Below are 18,810 nucleotides of genomic sequence, written 5' to 3' on the forward strand. Positions count from 1 at the left end.
AGCTTTACAATTGGCAAGAGTATCTGTGACATAAAAAGATCAATTCAGTTATTTTTACACTTTTAAAGAAATTATATGAAGTCCAAAGTCAAGAGCGACCAAGTTTGTGACCCTGAAGAAGCCACAGAGAGTTTAGGCTATGCTACTTTTGCTATTTATTTTCAACTTCCATAAAGTATAAGAACAATAAATACACTAAAGGGATAAAGCTGAAAGAATGAGCTGTGTGGAGAGAGGAAACTAAAGAAAGCAAAATGTAGTTCAGGAGAACAAATCTGAGAGCAGAAAAATGCCAGCAAATAGCCTGGGAAGCAGCAAAAGTGAGATAAGCAGCTGGGAATAAAGGATCAAACAGAAAAAGCAAGGGAGCAGGAAGTCAGACAAGAAAGGGGGGGGGGAGAAAACAAAACAAAAAAAACAAACAAACAAGAAAAAAGAAAGGGACGGAGGAGAGGGGGGGAGGAGAGAGCAAGAAAGAGAGGGAAAGAAAGAGAGGGAAAGAAAGAGAGGGAAAGAAAGAGAGGGAAAGAAAGAGAGGGAAAGAAAGAGAGGGAAAGAAAGAGAGGGAAAGAAAGAGAGGGAAAGAAAGAGAGGGAAAGAAAGAGAGGGAAAGAAAGAGAGGGAAAGAAAGAGAGGGAAAGAAAGAGAGGGAAAGAAAGAGAGGGAAAGAAAGAGAGGGAAAGAAAGAGAGGGAAAGAAAGAGAGGGAAAGAAAGAGAGGGAAAGAAAGAGAGGGAAAGAAAGAGAGGGAAAGAAAGAGAGGGAAAGAAAGAGAGGGAAAGAAAGAGAGGGAAAGAAAGAGAGGGAAAGAAAGAGAGGGAAAGAAAGAGAGGGAAAGAAAGAGAGGGAAAGAAAGAGAGGGAAAGAAAGAGAGGGAAAGAAAGAGAGGGAAAGAAAGAGAGGGAAAGAAAGAGAGGGAAAGAAAGAGAGGGAAAGAAAGAGAGGGAAAGAAAGAGAGGGAAAGAAAGAGAGGGAAAGAAAGAGAGGGAAAGAAAGAGAGGGAAAGAAAGAGAGGGAAAGAAAGAGAGGGAAAGAAAGAGAGGGAAAGAAAGAGAGGGAAAGAAAGAGAGGGAAAGAAAGAGAGGGAAAGAAAGAGAGGGAAAGAAAGAGAGGGAAAGAAAGAGAGGGAAAGAAAGAGAGGGAAAGAAAGAGAGGGAAAGAAAGAGAGGGAAAGAAAGAGAGGGAAAGAAAGAGAGGGAAAGAAAGAGAGGGAAAGAAAGAGAGGGAAAGAAAAAGAGGGAAAGAAAAAGAGGGAAAGAAAAAGAGGGAAAGAAAAAGAGGGAAAGAAAAAGAGGGAAAGAAAAAGAGGGAAAGAAAAAGAGGGAAAGAAAAAGAGGGAAAGAAAAAGAGGGAAAGAAAAAGAGGGAAAGAAAAAGGGAAAGAAAAAGGGAAAGAAGAAAAGAGAAAGAAAAAGAGAAAGAAAAAAGAGAAAGAAAAAAGAGAAAGAAAAAAGAGAAAGAAAAAAGAGAAAGAAAAAAGAGAAAGAAAAAAGAGAAAGAAAAAAGAGAAAGAAAAAAGAGAAAGAAAAAAGAGAAAGAAAAAAAGAGAAAGAAAAAAGAGAAAGAAAAAAGAGAAAGAAAAAAAGAGAAAGAAAAAAAGAGAAAGAAAAAAAGAGAAAGAAAAAAGAGAAAGAAAAAAGAGAAAGAAAAAAGAGAAAGAAAAAAGAGAAAGAAAAAAGAGAAAGAAAAAAGAGAAAGAAAAAAGAGAAAGAAAAAAGAGAAAGAAAAAAGAGAAAGAAAAAAGAGAAAGAAAAAAGAGAAAGAAAAAAGAGAAAGAAAAAAGAGAAAGAAAAAAGAGAAAGAAAAAAGAGAAAGAAAAAAGAGAAAGAAAAAAGAGAAAGAAAAAAGAGAAAGAAAAAAGAGAAAGAAAAAAGAGAAAGAAAAAAGAGAAAGAAAAAAGAGAAAGAAAAAAGAGAAAGAAAAAAGAGAAAGAAAAAAGAGAAAGAAAAAAGAGAAAGAAAAAAGAGAAAGAAAAAAGAGAAAGAAAAAAGAGAAAGAAAAAAGAGAAAGAAAAAAGAGAAAGAAAAAAGAGAAAGAAAAAAGAGAAAGAAAAAAGAGAAAGAAAAAAGAGAAAGAAAAAAAGAGAAAGAAAAAAGAGAAAGAAAAAAAGAGAAAGAAAAAAGAGAAAGAAAAAAGAGAAAGAAAAAAGAGAAAGAAAAAAAGAGAAAGAAAAAAGAGAAAGAAAAAAGAGAAAGAAAAAAAGAGAAAGAAAAAAGAGAAAGAAAAAAAGAGAAAGAAAAAAAGAGAAAGAAAAAAAGAGAAAGAAAAAAAGAGAAAGAAAAAAAGAGAAAGAAAAAAAGAGAAAGAAAAAAAGAGAAAGAAAAAAAGAGAAAGAAAAAAATCATCTTGCCAGGTTTGGAATGTTATCTCCAACTCCAGAAACCACACAATGTAATGTGTAACAAGATTTAAAAACTGAAGTCAAAGATATTCCCTTAGAGCTCATTTTTAGGGACTGCTCTTAACTGATGCTTATTTCTTTTATAAGAAAAAAGAAAACCAAACCCCAGAAACATATGTTTTTCTGCCTTTTAAGCTGTTAAAAGAACCAACCACTTCTCCCTCTGCAATGATGTAGAGTCTTCCTGGAAATATTTTTTGGAAGTTTGCTGCAGGTGTACCTTAACCAAACAAAATCAAACTTGTTTTTCTACTAACCTGACAGACAAACTTGACATCTGGTGAACTTCTGTTAAAGGGTTTTGGAAAAATATAGAAATTAAATGACTTCATTACATACCTGTGAAAAAGATGAGTTGCATGTCAGTACAGCTTATCACTATTACTTTGCAAATTCCTCAATTAAGAAAACAAGGAATAAGAGAATAACATACTTTTCTTCTGTGTGATCATATTTAAAAGTGCAAAGGCCAAACTGAAAGAGCAAAAAATCCATGGAATGCTGGAAAGGAAAGGAAAACTTTGCATGAGAATAAAAATCGTACACATTTAAAGAAAACTGGGGTGCATCCACAATAAATATGATTTTGCTGTATTTCAAAATTAAGCAAATCTGAACCTTCTTAACCAACATTTGTTCTGTTGGTAATTTTTACATAAATACACCAGAGTTTTTCAACTAGTTTTCATCCCCATTTAATCATCTTACAATTGCCCAAAGATGATTTGTAGCATGCACTTCCATTCTGTAAACAGAAAAGAACTGGGGGAAGTCCCATCTCTCTCCACCTGTTGCTCACACATATGAGATGCTGCACCTAAAGCAGCTGTCAGTCTCCTCCTCAACATTCATTTACATTCCCCATAGTGTGGGAGCAGGGTGTGAGGGACACTGGCTGTATATAGTTTTCAAATACACATAATACTACATTTAATATTCTTCTAACTCATGGGGCTAACAGTGGATAACGTGATAGATGTACTAGCATAGTCACTAGGCACTTTATCATCATGTCCTCTAGTATTTCACAATTGTTGGATCAATACTGGAAATGTTTTTAACACCACTGCAAGTGTACAAGAAAATAAAAAAGCACTGTGGTCTCATTGAAAGACTCATTCTCCTGAAGGCCAAACACCCATTTTAAACACAAAGAACACACAGCATTATTCAATACTATCATAGAGAAAAAATAACGAGTGGCAGCAGGACATAGAAAATTAGTCCTCTTGAGTATAAAGATCAAAAATAACAATAATCAAGTTAATTTATTATCTGGTAAAAGTTAAGTTTTAAGAAGGTGACAACAAAGAATTTGGGGCTGGCTTCTAGTACACCAGACCTCTTACAATGAACAAGAGAGACTGACTGTGCGTGCAGAGCCTGAATTGTCAGCTACCCTGAAGAATTCAAAGGCTCGTATTCATCCAGGTGAACAAAACATGGTATCCTCTAGCTTCTCGGATGCTCTTCAGAGACTGATCTCTACTTTTATTATCTCCTTTAGTGTTTGGGGGTTTTCTTTTTTTTCTTCTTTTTTTTTTTTTCCTCCTTTTTTGGTAGTTTTGGGGTTTTTTTTGGTTTGTTTGGTTGGTTTTAGCTACAGCCTCCTCCCCAGTTTTTGCCATTTGTTGTCCTAGTTTCTCAGTAGGAACACTAACTAGTCATTCCCTCATCCTGCAATGTTTCTTAACATGATATTAGTAAACAGTGTTTACTGACTCCTTGGACACTTCAGGAAACAGCATGTGCTGAGATGCTTAGGATTTCCCTTTTCTGATTCCTTTCTCTTATGGAAAAACAACCCAAACCCCAAAACCAAACACCAAACCCACAATCCAAGACATCACAGTTTTGACCATTTGAACCTCACACACCATATGTTGTCTCCTGTGGTCATCTGGCTATTTTTCAAAACTCTTTCCACATCCTCTGGCACCTTTTTTTTTTGCGTGTGTGTGTGCTGCAAAGAGGAAGAGGCAGTGGTGGCAGCTGGCATTTAAGTTTTGTTAGGGTCAGTACATGCTGGCAGGGGAAGTAATTTGGGAAGGACCCTAGTCCTGCTGTCACTGAATTTCTCTTACCCAGTCTCCCTTTGAACTGATAAATTTTAACACTCTCAACATCCTTTAACAAGTTCTACACATCTACTGACTCTTGCATGAGGAGTCATATGTGTCTGTTCTGACCATGACTTCTGCAAGTTTAATGCAACACTTGCCACTTCTTGTTAGTGGAGACAATGAAACAAGCAATCCCCATCTGCTCTATGTAACTCAATTTTACAGACCTCTGTCATATTTCCCTACATTGTCTCCATTCTGAACTAAGGAGTTCTCATCTTTTTCCAGCATCTTCATTTTAGTCAAGGTAAACACTTTACCTTTTTAAGTTTCTGATACCTTTCTTCTGGAGTGTCAAAGCCATTGGTTAATGCACTAACAGAAGGCCCATCACTGATCCCTGAAAAAGTAGAACGTATTTTGCTTTGGGTAAGCATTTAAAAATTAGCCACAGCAAAGAAATGCAACAATTTAAGAAAAACTTTTTCACTTAAAGTACATGTTAAGATTATTTCAGTTGAGAAATATATCCTACTGCATAAAAGTATGCATGTTAGTGTAAAAGCCACCCAGATGGTACAGTTCTAGCAGTAAAGCTCTGCTGCAAAAGCTCTGTTGCTCTGGTTCCTATTCAACTCAACAGTAACATGAAAAGACCTACCAGTAACATAATGTTGATGGGTCTTTACGACACAATGCAGGATCAAAGTCAAACTAAAAATGGGAAGAGTGCTGTCCGCAGATGTATTGAATGGCTTGGTCACCTTAAGCCGTACATAACAACAACCATATTTCCACACGCTCCACATCTAACAAAATCTAATCTTGATCACATTTATGTTTCATGGTTGACTGAACTCTGTATCCCAAAGCACTTATTAAGGCATCTCTCTGATGCACAGACCCTCTGGGTTTTACCAACGTCAAAGTTCTTACTGCTGTCTTTCCCTGTCCAAACACTTGCAGGGCCCCCCTTATTTATCCCAATCTCTTGGTTTCATGACACATATAAAATCTTTCTGTTTTCTCTGAGCTGCAGCTGAAAATCAATTAACACGTTAAAAGATTACTGCGGGGAGGGAGCAGAAGCAGCAGAGTATGACGTGTATCTTCATTTGACCAAAACCTTGCTATCACACGTATAATAAGTGGTTTAATCATTTTGTGGTAGCCTCAGCTTTAGCTTCTTCAAGCCAACACGGAGACACCGTAGATGAGCAAACTCGGGCACCCGGTACCCCGCACAGATACCGCCAGCGGTTCACGAGCACGAAACAGCTGCGACCGTACCTGAAAACTCCCCATCGATGGCCAGGAAGTCCGACTCCTCAATAGCTTCGTACACTTTGTTTAGGTTATCCTTAAAATCTGCGGGTAAAGCGGTAAAACGCACCTGAGGCTCCTGACGACTCCCCACCGCAGCCCGCCGCCCCCCAGGCGGGCAGAGGCGGCCCGCGCCCGCCAGCGACGCCGCGGCCGGGGCCGGGGCCGGCGGGGCCTGCCGCACCTCAGCCTCGGGGCGCGGGCGGAGGCGCACCGCCCCCCCTCCCGCCGCACCTGCCCCCTGAGGGCCGTCCCTCACGGGCGCGGGGCGGAGCGGGGCGGGGACCCCCCGCGCCCCCGGAGGAGAGGCTGAGGCCGGACCCCGCCGCCAGGCTGGGGAAGGGGAGCGGGCGCGCCGGGGCGTCCTCTGCGCCGCGGCGTCCTCTGCGCCGCCGGCTCGGAGCCTCCCGCCGCGGCCGCGAGGCGCGACCCGCGCAGGGCGCGCGGGGGCGGCTGGTCACTCACTGCTTCTGATCACCTCCATCCCGCGCGCGCGCCCGCAGCTCGGCCCGGCTCGGCACCGCCCGCAACCTCCGCCGAGCGCTTCCGGAAACCGCCCCTCCCGCCCCGCCGCACGTGAGCGCCCACGTGAGCGCCCGGCGGCGGGGGGCGGCGCGGCCGCCATTTTCTCCTGGGGCGGCGCCTGGCCGCGGGTCTGTCGGCGCGCCGGTGGTCTGCTCCCGCGCGTTATCCCCGGGCGCGGCGGCTGAGGAGCCGCTCCCGGAGCGCAGGCCTGTCCGCCTACGTGTGAGCGGCAGCAGACCCGCTGGGCCTGAAACGTGCCCCTCAGCTGCCCGCCGCGTCCTGTAGCGGTGGGGAGGACGGCCCAGCCAGCCGCTGCAGAGCAGAAAAGCTGTAATAGGGCTGCCGCCAGCGGAAAGGGAGTCGCGGAACAGCTGCTTTTCTGTGGGGTGAAGTGTCGCAGATGTTGGAAAACACGGTCTTTGCCTTTCAGACTGGAAAGGCAGAACCAGCACCAGCAAGAAAGAAGGAATGGGAATTTGCTGAGGAGAGACCAGAAGGGCAGTGGAGCACCACTGGTGATTATGCCTCAATGATGAAAAGTCCGGAGGAACTGGTAGGCTGGCTGGAAGTATTACGGAAGAAGCGTTTGTCTTCCTGTTAAAATGATAAAACCAGCACTTTCACGCCTCATTATAGAGTAACCGTAAGCAAAGCTCAACGCCCAGCAAGATGTCCTCACACCTGTGCTGTGGAAGGAAAGGACTGCCCAAGAGTCGACTGCCCAAGGTGTTGCACAAGAGCAGAAAGCAGAAGTTGTGGGCAAGGGCAGTATGCAGAGTTAACCATATGTGCTGCAGATCTAGAGTTCACGCAGCAGGTGAAGCGCCTTTTCTAGAATTCCAGCAGAATGGAAACAAATGGAAAATTGTCCATAAATTGGGAGATAATTTCTGCATAGAGCAGAAGATACAAAATTATGCAGGACTGAGCGGAGAGCGCTTTTAAAGATTCTTCAAGATTAAGTTTTGCCTCTTCAGTATAAGCAATTTATTCAACATGCACTCCCAGCAAATCATCTGTACCATTAAATGGTGCTCAGTAAGAGGTTAGTTAAAATAGTAGTAGAGATTTTTCTGTTTTGCAGTAAATGGGCTGAAGCCTAACATTTTCACCTTACTCTTCTATTTTTTAAGAAGTGCTCCTGCAGTCTGTAGTTAAAGTGCTCATGGCACTTTGAAGTGCTTTGTGGCTGTTTCAGAAACCCGACGTTTTTCCCCAAGTAGCTGACAAATCCAGGAACTCTTTGCTTCATTCACTTGCAAAACAAAGCTAAACTGCAAGTAGAAATGTAAGATGCTGTAATAAAGTGCACTTAATAGGAATTTAAGTATTACATGTTACAGATTTTCTACTTCAGCATACATGTATTGTTTCGAATTTTCCTTCTAAATAAGTAATAAGTTAATCTTTTCGTGTTTTTGTTACCAAAAAAAGTTATTTTTAACTTGGAAGAAGAAAAAGTGTAAAGGACTTCAATAGCAGGACCAAATCAGCACAATTATAGTTAGCATTGACTCTGGTGATAATAGTTTCAAAAATACTTATGTGATGCAATAATTTATGCCAAGAGTTAATACAGTTTCACCTTGGATATGTTATTGTATGCTCTGTTTTTTTCTGGTGCCATCATCTTTGAAATGTGCCCTGCATATAGGATACAAGGTGTTTTCTTACAATAACAGCAAACTACTCTGCTGAATTAGAATCATTATCCATCTCAACCAATTTCTGCCTAGTTGATAGTAGTCAGAACTACCATTTGATACTAGACATCTTTTCTCTTTGAAGGTGTAATGTCCAATTAATCCCCTCAGATTTATTTTTGTGTTGTTTTTTTCAGTGTTTTGTTTCGTAGGTTTTTTTTAAATATTAGATGACTTCTGTTTGGATTCACCACCATTGTTACTACGGTCCCAAACTGCACAATTAGAAAGTACTTTGCCTTCCTTTTGCTTTCTGAGAAGATCTGGTTTGGAGAAAAACCTAATTTTTGATGGTGCAGCTGACAGCCCAGGTGCCTCATTCTCTGGCTTTGTTCCTCTTTAGGAATAGTCTCCTCTTCACTGTCTTCCTGTATATAATATATTGCAATAAAAAGGCAATGCTATTATGTGTTAAGAAGAATTTAGAACTCCCATGATATTTATTAAAGTTTTAATCCCCAATATTGTGTAGCTTTCCTTAATTTGTGTTTGCAATTGTACATGTCAAGAAATGTTTTGGAGGGCATACATCTTCACTGTTGTTTAGTTTCAGAAGATTTGCCTAATTAAGTACCTGCTTGGTTGTCTTCCACATATATATTAAAGCAACTGCACTTATGAATGTGTAGTTTGTAATCAGAGTTCTTTAAATATCTCATTTTTTAAATGACACTAGAAAAGGTTGGCTGGTTTCCAAATTACTGGGTACTCTTGGGAGAGAGCAGTACAAACACCTAGTTTAGTTACAAGACTACACTGCTTTTTTATAGGTGGAAGTTTTATAAACTAGGACAAAAAGGCCACATTTCTGCAACATCAGGTAAGTCTGTGGAACAGACTGTATCAAACACTTTTGTATGTTGAGTTACTTTACTGAATGTCAAATGTGAAGCTAAGTGAAAACACACCAAATAAAAAAAAGAAAAAGTACTAAAAAAATAGAATCTAGGACAAGGCCTAAATATTCTGGGCCACATTTTCACCTCATGTATACTAAGGTAGGTCTAGATGAACTTCCTCTGATCTAGAAGAGGTTTAATACTTTCATGCTAGGGCAGTTTAAGGATTTGCTGATTGGCACTTCAAATATTTAATTAAAACTACAAATAAGTATGAGCTGGTTGGTAGATCTTTTCATAAAATAAGCCTTGGAAGCTAGCTTGTATGGACTTACCTGCTTGTCCACACTTCTTCTATGCAGCTAGTGGAGTTTTAAATTGTATTTGACTAAAGCTGAAAACTGCTTTGGAAGCCATAACCAGTTCCTATGATCCCTGAACCATTATAGCTAGAATTTTGTATTTTAAAAAAAAATAAAAAAATCTTGAAATGGCACGTACACTTGAGCATAGATGCCTGTTTATTCCATGTTGATAGGAAATGTGTAGTACCTTTAATGTATGACTTTAAAGAAGGCCAGAATTGGATCTTGGTTGTTTTGCCACAAACAGATCTAAGCAATAGTATTGCAGTCTTACTAACAGAACTCTACATGAGAGTAAAGAAGCAATAACCGTTAAGTAAAACGACTAAATAAGGAAGTGTGATATACAAATATTGGATCATCGCTCAAACAATTGATGGACTTTTCAGCTACATGTTTTTCTGTCCCATAAGAAATCTGATTAGGATAGTTCTAAAGCAAACAAAACCAGAGCTATGTATGTATCAGCACAGTAATAGTTGTCCTCTGGAGAAATTTGGATGATACAGGAGAAGAAACAGTGAGAGACTATTATTTTCTTTATTGAAATAGCCTAGAATAATTATAAAGTTAATTATTAGGTTTTGGTAACTCAAATGTCATTTGAACTGGACTTGTAGGTTTGTATCAAACTGGAACAAGAACAAAATCTTTAAGAAAATGTCACTATGTTGCACAGTGGGAAAAATACATTTCAACAGTACTTTAAAAAAAATCACTCAGTTTTCTTTGGACTCTAGTCAAAAAGAAATGCAGTAAGGAAACAGAGACTGATAGAAATAATTGTGAACGTGTATATATAGATATACTCTCATGTGGTAAAAATAGTCTGTGTGAACCAACCTGGCACAGCACGCGTTGGCATTGCAGTCAAGCTTCAGAGTTAGAACGCCTCCAGGCGTTAACTTGTGAAGTAAACGGTGAACAAGGTTTCTGTGAAGGAAGAGCACCTGGCTGTGCAGACGTACATTCAGCAAACGTTGGCTGTCCCGTGGCGGATGTGGAGGTGAGCGTACTGAGAAAAATGCGGCCGTAGCGGTGCGTCTCTCCGGCGATTTTCGAAGCTTCGCAATACAACGCTTACAGCTACAGAAGAAAGGGGCTCTGCTTGTACGGGCGGCTTCCCGCTGCTGCTCCGCGGGCGAGGAGGCGGTGGCGGTTACCCCTACCGGACCGCCCTCCTCCCCTGGGACCCGGGAGCGCCGTTTCCCCCCGCGGTCCCGGGAGTGGGGGGCGGCTGGAGGCACATTCCCGTCCCGGTTCCCCCCCCGCCCGCCGGGACGGTGCTCGCCCGCCTCTGCCGTGAGGCGGTGGGAGGGGCCGCGCGACCTGCGCCACCCTCCCCGCCCCCGGCTGAGGCTGTGCGGAAGCGGCGGCCCCGCGGCAGCCGGCGGGTGAGGCGGGAGGCGGGAGGCGGGGATGGGGCCGGGCCGCCACGGAAGCCGTCGCCGGTGCACGCTGCCTGGGGGGGTGAGAGTGGTGGCGTTTCGCCGGTCTCCCCGCTGCTGCCGGGAGCGTGGGAAGGGGCGGGCTGGTGACGCCTCCGCGATGGGCCCTGCCTTGCCTGGGGGGGGGGAGAAAGCGGCCGTCACGTCGCTGCAGGCCCGAACCGTCGGTGCCTCGGTTTTGGTGGCAGCGCAGAGGGGAGGAAGCGGGCCGGAGTTGGAGGGAGGAGGCAGGAGAGGAGCTAGCAAGCGTTCTGCTTCTGACCCCTCTCTCGTCGGGTGCAGAGACCGAGTGCTGAAGTATTTTTGCACCCACAGACATCCTGCTGCCTCGCTCTTCCAGGACAACTAGGAACAATGTTCTTGGGTGCAAAACCTTGGGTTTATGTCTCCTCTTGTAAGTGATATTTCAGGTTTGTCTTTTAGAAAATCAACAGTCTTTGCTTTGCTGGGAAAAGACATGTTTGTAACAATCTGAGGATCCTAGTTGCACTGCTGGTTTGTATTCCTGTGCTGCTTGTATTATTTTTTCATTATTATTTTTATTCTTTACCGATTTGCATGCTTACATCTTTGTCCTTGATCTGGATGGAAAGATGGTTACTTAGTAGTAAGGAGGAGCCACATGGTGGATGGAGAGCGTAAGCATATTTTGGTTTGGTAGTGCCTGAGGAGAAAATTGTATAGTTTTTGATAACTTCTAACATACCATGACTGATAAGTAAGTGATCTGGATCAGTGTTTTTCTTAAGAAACTGGATACAGCCATCTGAGAGAACATAATAGGAACATCAAGCAAATAGGTTTATATTTTTGGTAAGCTTGGAACAATCTTAAATTCTTCTCATTTGTGCATTTGCTGAAATACTAGCAACGAGTAATTACCAGTAAAGTTAAAACAGAGTTCAGTCCTTCACCGAGATGGCAAGCAGATCAGTCCAGATCAATCCCTTACGTGACTTTGTGGTTCAAAATTTATTTTTTTAACATTGCCCAGCAATGTCTAGCATTGACCTTTGTTAGTAATGTTTTATTCCGTATGCTTGGAAAGAACAGTGTTGGAGTAAATTAGATCATACGTTATACTGGTGTTTTATTTTTGTATTCTCTGATGGTATTTTCTGATGATATTTCTTTTGATTAGTATCTTTTACTAAAACCTTGATTAAAGATATTGTCAAAAGTAATCTGAATCATAGTGAGGTTTTTTGTTTCAGTTTCATGTGTTATGTAATACAGGAAAAGAACATAGAGGGAGATTGAGCCCAGCTGTTTACATCTAGAATCCGGTTTTGATTGTAGTTTGCAATAAATATGTTGCTGAAAAAGTAGAAGATCATGTTTCATTTTGGGGGTAGCTAAGTTAGTTAAAAAGTTTAAAACCATCAGAGAGACAAAAGAATTACAATGATAAATTATACTGCTTGCAATTCTAAGCAGTAACTTTTTAGTAATTTAGTAAATTTTAGTAATATAGTAACTTTTTTCTTAATGAGGTTTGTCTTGTTGCTTTGCAGAAGTAATGCCTTACCTGGCTTGAAGATCTAAGAAAGCTTCCTGTTTGCATAAGGCATAAAAGGAAATGGAAGAAAATGAGACTTTACAAGGTGAAAAGGAGAGGGCAAAAGTTGAAAAACATGCTACTCCTGAGATCGGTCGGCAGATATCAGTTAGTGAGTTCCTTTGCCACTGCTGTTATGACATTCTGGTCAATCCCACCACCCTGAACTGTGGGCATAGTTTCTGCAGACATTGCCTAGCCTTGTGGTGGGTATCGTCCAAGAAGAATGAATGCCCCGAATGCAGAGAAAAATGGGAAGGATTCCCAAAAGTCAACATCCTCCTCAGGTGAGTATATTGTGCCATTTTGGATTTGTGAACCCACCAAAATTAGTTGTCTGGTTTCTTGAGTTTGCTGCAGATTTTTGTAGTTTATTGACAGTCTGAACTGTCACAAGGACGTTTAAATCCTGAAGTCTTTCGTGTTCTGCACTTGTACTGAACTGTTCAAGCACATTTTTCTGCATGGAACTAAGGGGTAGGTTGGTTTGCTTTGGTTTGGGTTTTGTTTTGGGTTTTTTTCCCCTTCTGAATTTCTGGGGGGATGGAAAGGAGCAATCTTTTTTTATTATTGAGACACTTGCATCGTTTAGTGTAGCTGGTTGTTTCCTAATAATTCTAGGTTAGAATGATCTTTGGTAATTGTGTAATTATTTCTGTAATAGGAATTATTTATAGGAAGAAATGTGATCTTATTGCAGAACAAAGCTAGACATATCAATTTGCTGTCTTCAATTACCCACAAGTTCTTGTGCAATAATACTTTATCTTAGGTTAATAATGTTTTAATAAATAAATGGTAGCATTGATGGTAGGCTTTTATATTGTCTTTTGCTTACCATTTCTGAATAATCAAAGCTTGCCAGTGTGCCAGCTTGCACACATAATTCTAGTTTTATCTAAGAAATAAGGGGTTTTTTTGTGTGTGTGTGATATTTTAACTTCCTCTATCTTTAGAAGCTAAGGAAAATGTTGTTTGGAAGTAATGATTTAAGTTTAACTTTACTAAGTATTAATAACTAATGTTTTCTTACTTCCAAAGATGACAGTTTTAGTAGAGGCTGGAAAACAAAAATCCCCAAATTAGTCCCTTTTCCGAATGTTAAGCCTCAATGGTTATAGTAAATGACAAATATTTTTCCCATTAGGGATGTTATTGAAAAGCTATTTTCTGATGCCATTGAACAAAGAAAAGAAGATATTCAACAAAACAGTGATGTAGCACGCAGCTTAGCAACCTTCCAAAAATATGGGAGTGACCAGATCCCTACAGTTCCGAACACAGGAAGAATTAATCCTCGAGGAGGAGGGTTTTTCTCAGGCGTTCTGACAGCTTTAACTTGTGTAGCAGTAAGTTTCATCTGGTTGGTTCTCCATATTTACTTCATTAAGCATGCAATCAGATATACTTAAATTACATGCACATAAGAAAGATTGTCAGCACAGAAGAAACTTCAGCTGAGCGGAGTAAATAAGGTAGCATTCAGAATTGTCTGTCAGGAACTACAATTGCAATATACAGCAAACAGAAGTTAGACAAATTGGGTAGAACTTCAAGATGCTTTCTTATAACCTGAATATTCTAGAGTCCATAAAATGGAAGATTCTACATGTCAAGCCTCTTAATGCATGTTTATTTGTATCGTTAATATATTTGCTTTGCAGGTAAATGATCTCTTTTTTCCTTTTTTTTTTTTTTTTTTTTAATCTACTTACAGGTAGTTCTACTTGGATATCACTGGAGTAGCAGAGAATTTGAAGAAGATCTTCTTGTCCACAAGCCTGTTGCTAAATGGACTGCTGAGGAAGTGATACTTTGGCTAGAGCAGCTGGGCCCATGGGCTTCACATTATAAAGAAAGATTTTTACTGGAGAAGGTCAATGGAAGGTGAGAGGCCTAATTTTCAAGAACAGCTATCATTTGATTGGACTACTGGATAGCTTTCATTAGGGATGGTATATTGTGAAATGACCATACTTCATTCCATAGACTGTGGGAATATTCTGTTGATGTATCAGAATAAGATTCAGGGGAAGTTTTAACACTTGTAGTTGAAAACTTTAGCAGTAGATAATAAGCAAGCTAACTGAAAATTTTCTAAGAACTTTTTTAAATGCTGACAGTGCAGACTGAAATGATACTGAAAGTAAAATACTACTAATGTATTATCCACCCCTCCCACCATTTCTTTCTTGTGAAAATATTCATATGCTATAGGCATTGTGGCATTCCACCCAAGAGCTCTAGGTTTGATTTCAGGAGACCAGGCTGGATCTGTGAAGTACTGAAGAACTATGTTCAGTAATAGCCAAGAAGCTGATAAATTTTCATGCTGAAAGCAGGCAAGAAAAAACTTGACAAGAAGGATATTTAAAACCCAAGCTCTGAGACACATTTGATTTGGAACACTTGATAGAGAATGTAATGATGATCTTTAAGGTCCCTTCCAACCCAAACCATTCTATGATTCTGTAATCCAAAAGGTGATACCTTCTATCAGTAGCTTACTGTTTCAGTATGTAATTGCTAATTTGTTAGTCATATCTTTTTGGTGAAGAGGCGCTGTTTACCTTCTGAATTCTTCTGCTTTTGTAGACTCCTTCTAACACTGACAGAGGAGGATTTCATGAAAGAGCCTTACAGTATAGAGAACAGTAACCATAGAAAAGCTATTATGGCGGAACTGGAATGTGTGAAAACTTTAGGCGTTAAACCACCACAGAACCTTTGGGAATATAAGGTACATTTTATATAAAGTCTGTCATGTATATTAAATGTTTTTAAAATAATATCTTTAAAAGAAAATTCTCTTAAAGCCAGGAGGAGTGTTAAGGTAGTAGAATTACCCTTGTAAAAAAACTGCTCAGTTTAATGAACTGTTGTATCTGAAAAATGATCCTTTGAAAAAAGATTGTCAGGAAAATCTAAGAACTGGCATGTCCCTTTCGTTTTGTTTTTTCATTGTTTGAAACTTGATAATTTGATACCTTTCAGGCAGTAAATCCAGGAAAATCACTCTTTTTTCTGTATGCACTGAAGAGTTCTCCAAGACTTAGTATGTTATACCTGTATTTGTTTGATTATGCAGAAGCTTTCCTACCTTTTATCCACACAATTTGCCCTACGCAAGAAGACAAGTATGAAGATACTGTCACAAAACTACTAGTAAGTGTTCAAAACATTAAGTATGCTACTTGTTTTAGTTATAAGCATTTTAAGACTAGCAGCATAAAAACACATGATCTAATTATTCACCATTTCACCTCTTTACAACTTTAAAAAAAAAAGTCCTACAAAGTAAGTGGTTCCTTGATTTTGTTGTATGTGATCACCAGTGTTGTGACTGTTACCCTTAGTAAGATTGATTTAAGGCTATTAAGACTTTAAATCTGTCAAGCTATTTTTTTTTGACGTTCACATGACTATAGAATGGCTGTTCACTCAAAATAGCGGTATTTTAACAAATGGCATTATAAGGTCTGGCTGTCTGTGATGTTTTATTCTGATCTAATGGAAATTACTGGGTTACAGTATTATCTACTAGAAAGTATAGTAAAGATAAATTACTGCTTTCAATGTATGAAAAAACAATTTTTCAACAAAAGAATAGTGGAAATAAGCCAGTGTTGTGCCTGTTTAATAGGAAATTGATTGACAGTCTTTTTATCCTAATTTACAGGACCTTAAAGATCCTTCTTGGAAACAGTGGAGAGAATTCATTGTGAAGTATTTATTTTTGCCATACCAGTTGATAGCTGAATTTGCTTGGGATTGGCTGGATGTGCATTACTGGACATCAAGATTTATAATTGTAAATGCCATGTTGCTCTCTGTTCTGGAATTATTCTCCTTTTGGAGGCTCTGGTCAAGAAGAGAATTGAAGTAAGTCTTACTGAGCTTGTTGAAGAAGGTAGGAAGTACCCTGGCCTTATAAATAGAAAGTAAGAGTCTTACAATTTCACAGTTGCTCACTGAAATGACATGTCTAATCACAACTCTGAGGTTAATAAGAACGTGTGAATCTGAATCTGCACATATACCAGTACTCACTCTTGAGTATCTTTATTTCTTGAAAGGGTTTCTTATAGCTTGTTTTATTGATCGGATGTAGCAAATGCCGTAATGGTAATAAGCATGTTCTTAACCATTGGGTAAATATTAACTCTTGAGAATTGCCTTTTATGGTAACTGGTAGTAGCTATCAGCTAATTTTGTTATGATAGGCTTACAATATAGTTATTAAAGGATGAGTCCTCAGGATCATAAATAAGTTTAGTTACACTGATAATATTTCTGATAGGTGATCAAAATTTCTGGCTTTAGTTCCTGCTTTAGCCTTAATTCAGGCATATTAATAGTACTTCATAACTGCTGTGATCTTTCATTCATAGTTTTTAGAACTTGCATAGGAGAAATTCTTGTTTTGGTGTATACTGGGTTTCCACTTCCTCTGCCAGCAGCTAGGGGGCAGAACATGTTCAAAAGAGAACAGGCTCCATGGACACGATCTATGAGAAATCTGGAATTTGACCACTTTAACTTGCTGTGCTTTGTGGTCTGAATAAATTGACTTAATGCTTCCTCATATAAAATCTAGTATTACTGTAGTTCAAGAAAGTTTTTCTGGAGTGCAAAATTATATTTTACAGGTACCTGAGTAAGGGGTAAATAATTTGAGGCTGCAGCACATACTAGCTTTTCTTACATAGGGTAAAAACAAAATGCAAAGTTCCTCTAAGCCTCTTTTCCTTTTTCACAGGACTATTCCTCACAGAATGTGGAGACATTTCTGGAAAGTCTCAACCCAGGGTCTTTTTGTTGCTGTTTTTTGGCCTTTTATTCCTCAGTTTGTCTGCAATTGTTTGTTTTACTGGGCCTTGTACTTTAACCCAATTATAAACATTGATCTTGTGGTTAAAGAAGTAAGGCGTCTGGAGACACAAGTGCAGTGACTGGCATTGGAACTTTTGAGCTGTTTAGCTTCTAAAATGGACATTTGAAGTAAGCTTTGCTTTTCTTTATATATGTAGCAGTGAAAGTGGTGGATTATGTTAACTTAAACATACAAAAAAGCCTTAAGGTAAGTTACTCTTAAACTAGTTGATTCCAAATCTGATGATGGGCTTTATTATCCAAAAGGAATTTTCTATTGGAAAAAAAAATTACATTCCTGATTTAGCCATTTAAAACTTATACAGTCATGTCACCCTATTTTTGATCAAATCAAACTTCTCCATTCTGTCTTGAGCATTCTGGTTATTTTTCAAGCCTGCCTTAAAATCAGTGTCTTCTGAACAGCTACAAAGATTGGGGGTTTTGTTTGTTTTGGTTTTGGTTGGTTGTTTTGGGGTTTTTTTTGTAACTTAGCATTTCATAGCAGCAAGGTGTTCCTCAACTTAAGTTTGCCAAAGGAAAGCTCTTCCTGGATAGGCTTGATATTGAAAGTACTTCAGTGTTTTCAGTTTGCTTTACACGTAAAGTTGTGACCGTCAAATACAGCCTTACAGTAGAGTTTGTTCTAAAATTCCTACTGTTGAAGGCAAAGACTGCTTGAGTTTTCTTCTGTTTTGGAAAATGTGGTGGTTGTCATTCAAAAGTTTTTATTCAGTTAAACTTCATTAATAGCTTCTTTAATGCTCTCCTCTTGAAGTCTGTTGCTTATTCTTAAATTCAGGGTTATCTCTTAAAAAGGATTATTTTGGAAAAGTGACCTGACACTGTAATTACATCTCACTGCAATATAATGTGTTTATCTGGATCTGTGAGTGAATATGAACTGGAAAGTTATTTTGTGTGAACAGGATTGCCATTTGTTAATGTATGGTTTTTGACTGAAACAAAAGTCAGATTTTTCAAGAGTTTTGACCCCTTGCATTCTGCACCGGTTTGGGGGTTTGGGGCTGTTTTTTTCCATTTGTATCATTAATATGAACTTTAAATTTGCCTATGAATATTTTTAAAGAATAAAGATCTCTTTTGAAATCTTCATTCTTCCTAAAGAAGTGTTTTGTTTTATTTTGGTTTTTTATATTGAAGTACTTGTCATTACCTTTGACTTGTGCAAACTTGTTCTGTAGCCCTGCATCTTTTAAGTTGAGATGGGTGAAAGTAGGCGTAAAACACTCCTGGTTCTTAAACTGTTAAAATTAGCATTTATGAAAAAATGTATTATTCAGCACTTCATGTTACTGATTTCTCTTCCTAAAATGTTTCAAAACACTATGAAATTACCCTAACTAAAACCATCTTTACATCCTTATGAGGTATATACGCTTCTGAACTTTGCAAACCCATGCTGTCCAAGATCAAACACTTATGGGAAAGGCAGTTGAGTTGGTCCCAGTGACTGCTATTTTTTCATGTATCTGTGTTGGTGATGGTTTGCATTTGCACTTTTTAAATCTGGATCTGAAGTTTTAAGGGTAGAACTTCTCCCTCTGCCCACAGGAAACTCAATGTGTACATAGAGTAAGGAGCTTGAGCCATATCAAATGAACAACTTCTTAGGAAACCGTATTTAAAAAGTAAATACTAGAAAAAAAGAATTATATTAGTCATTTTTTAATACAGGTAGGACTACTTAAGGT

General features: G+C 39.3%; 2 protein-coding genes across 9 annotated transcripts in view; one reads left to right on the forward strand and one right to left on the reverse strand.

Moving 5' to 3' along the window:
* Positions 1-6,336, reverse strand: part of PARN (poly(A)-specific ribonuclease) — a 63,326-nt gene extending 56,990 nt beyond the window's left edge. The window contains exons 1-5 of one of the 4 annotated variants that reach the window (XM_075058428.1): positions 6,251-6,336; positions 5,753-5,830; positions 4,783-4,862; positions 2,833-2,900; positions 2,657-2,738 (exon numbers count right to left, since the gene is read on the reverse strand). In XM_075058428.1, the coding sequence (XP_074914529.1) occupies positions 2,657-2,738; positions 2,833-2,900; positions 4,783-4,862; positions 5,753-5,830; positions 6,251-6,269 (327 nt within the window). In that variant the 5' untranslated portion in view covers positions 6,270-6,336. Of the gene's footprint in view, positions 1-2,656; positions 2,739-2,832; positions 2,901-4,782; positions 4,863-5,752; positions 5,831-6,019; positions 6,038-6,250 lie in introns of those variants that run through there. The other 3 variants (XM_075058429.1, XM_075058431.1, XM_075058430.1) reach the window with 3 other exon arrangements.
* Positions 6,337-10,098: 3,762 nt separating this feature from the next.
* On the forward strand, positions 10,099-18,804 carry BFAR (bifunctional apoptosis regulator). 5 transcript variants are annotated; one of them, XM_075058435.1, is made up of 9 exons: positions 10,099-10,223; positions 10,981-11,059; positions 12,180-12,510; positions 13,371-13,572; positions 13,941-14,110; positions 14,819-14,963; positions 15,218-15,388; positions 15,903-16,105; positions 16,983-18,804. In XM_075058435.1, exons 3-9 carry the CDS (start codon positions 12,245-12,247, stop codon positions 17,173-17,175), a joined length of 1,350 nt encoding a protein of 449 aa, XP_074914536.1. In that variant the 5' UTR covers positions 10,099-10,223; positions 10,981-11,059; positions 12,180-12,244; the 3' UTR covers positions 17,176-18,804. The 5 variants fall into 5 exon arrangements, with proteins under 5 accessions (XP_074914536.1, XP_074914538.1, XP_074914535.1 ...); XM_075058437.1 differs by lacking the exon at positions 10,099-10,223 and adding an exon at positions 10,508-10,611 and having other exon boundaries at positions 10,981-11,075; XM_075058434.1 differs by lacking the exon at positions 10,099-10,223 and adding an exon at positions 10,508-10,611.
* Positions 18,805-18,810: the final 6 nt, after the last annotated feature.

The sequence above is a fragment of the Buteo buteo genome, chromosome 27 (assembly GCF_964188355.1).
Source record: "Buteo buteo chromosome 27, bButBut1.hap1.1, whole genome shotgun sequence".
NCBI classification, from domain to species: Eukaryota; Metazoa; Chordata; class Aves; order Accipitriformes; family Accipitridae; genus Buteo; species Buteo buteo.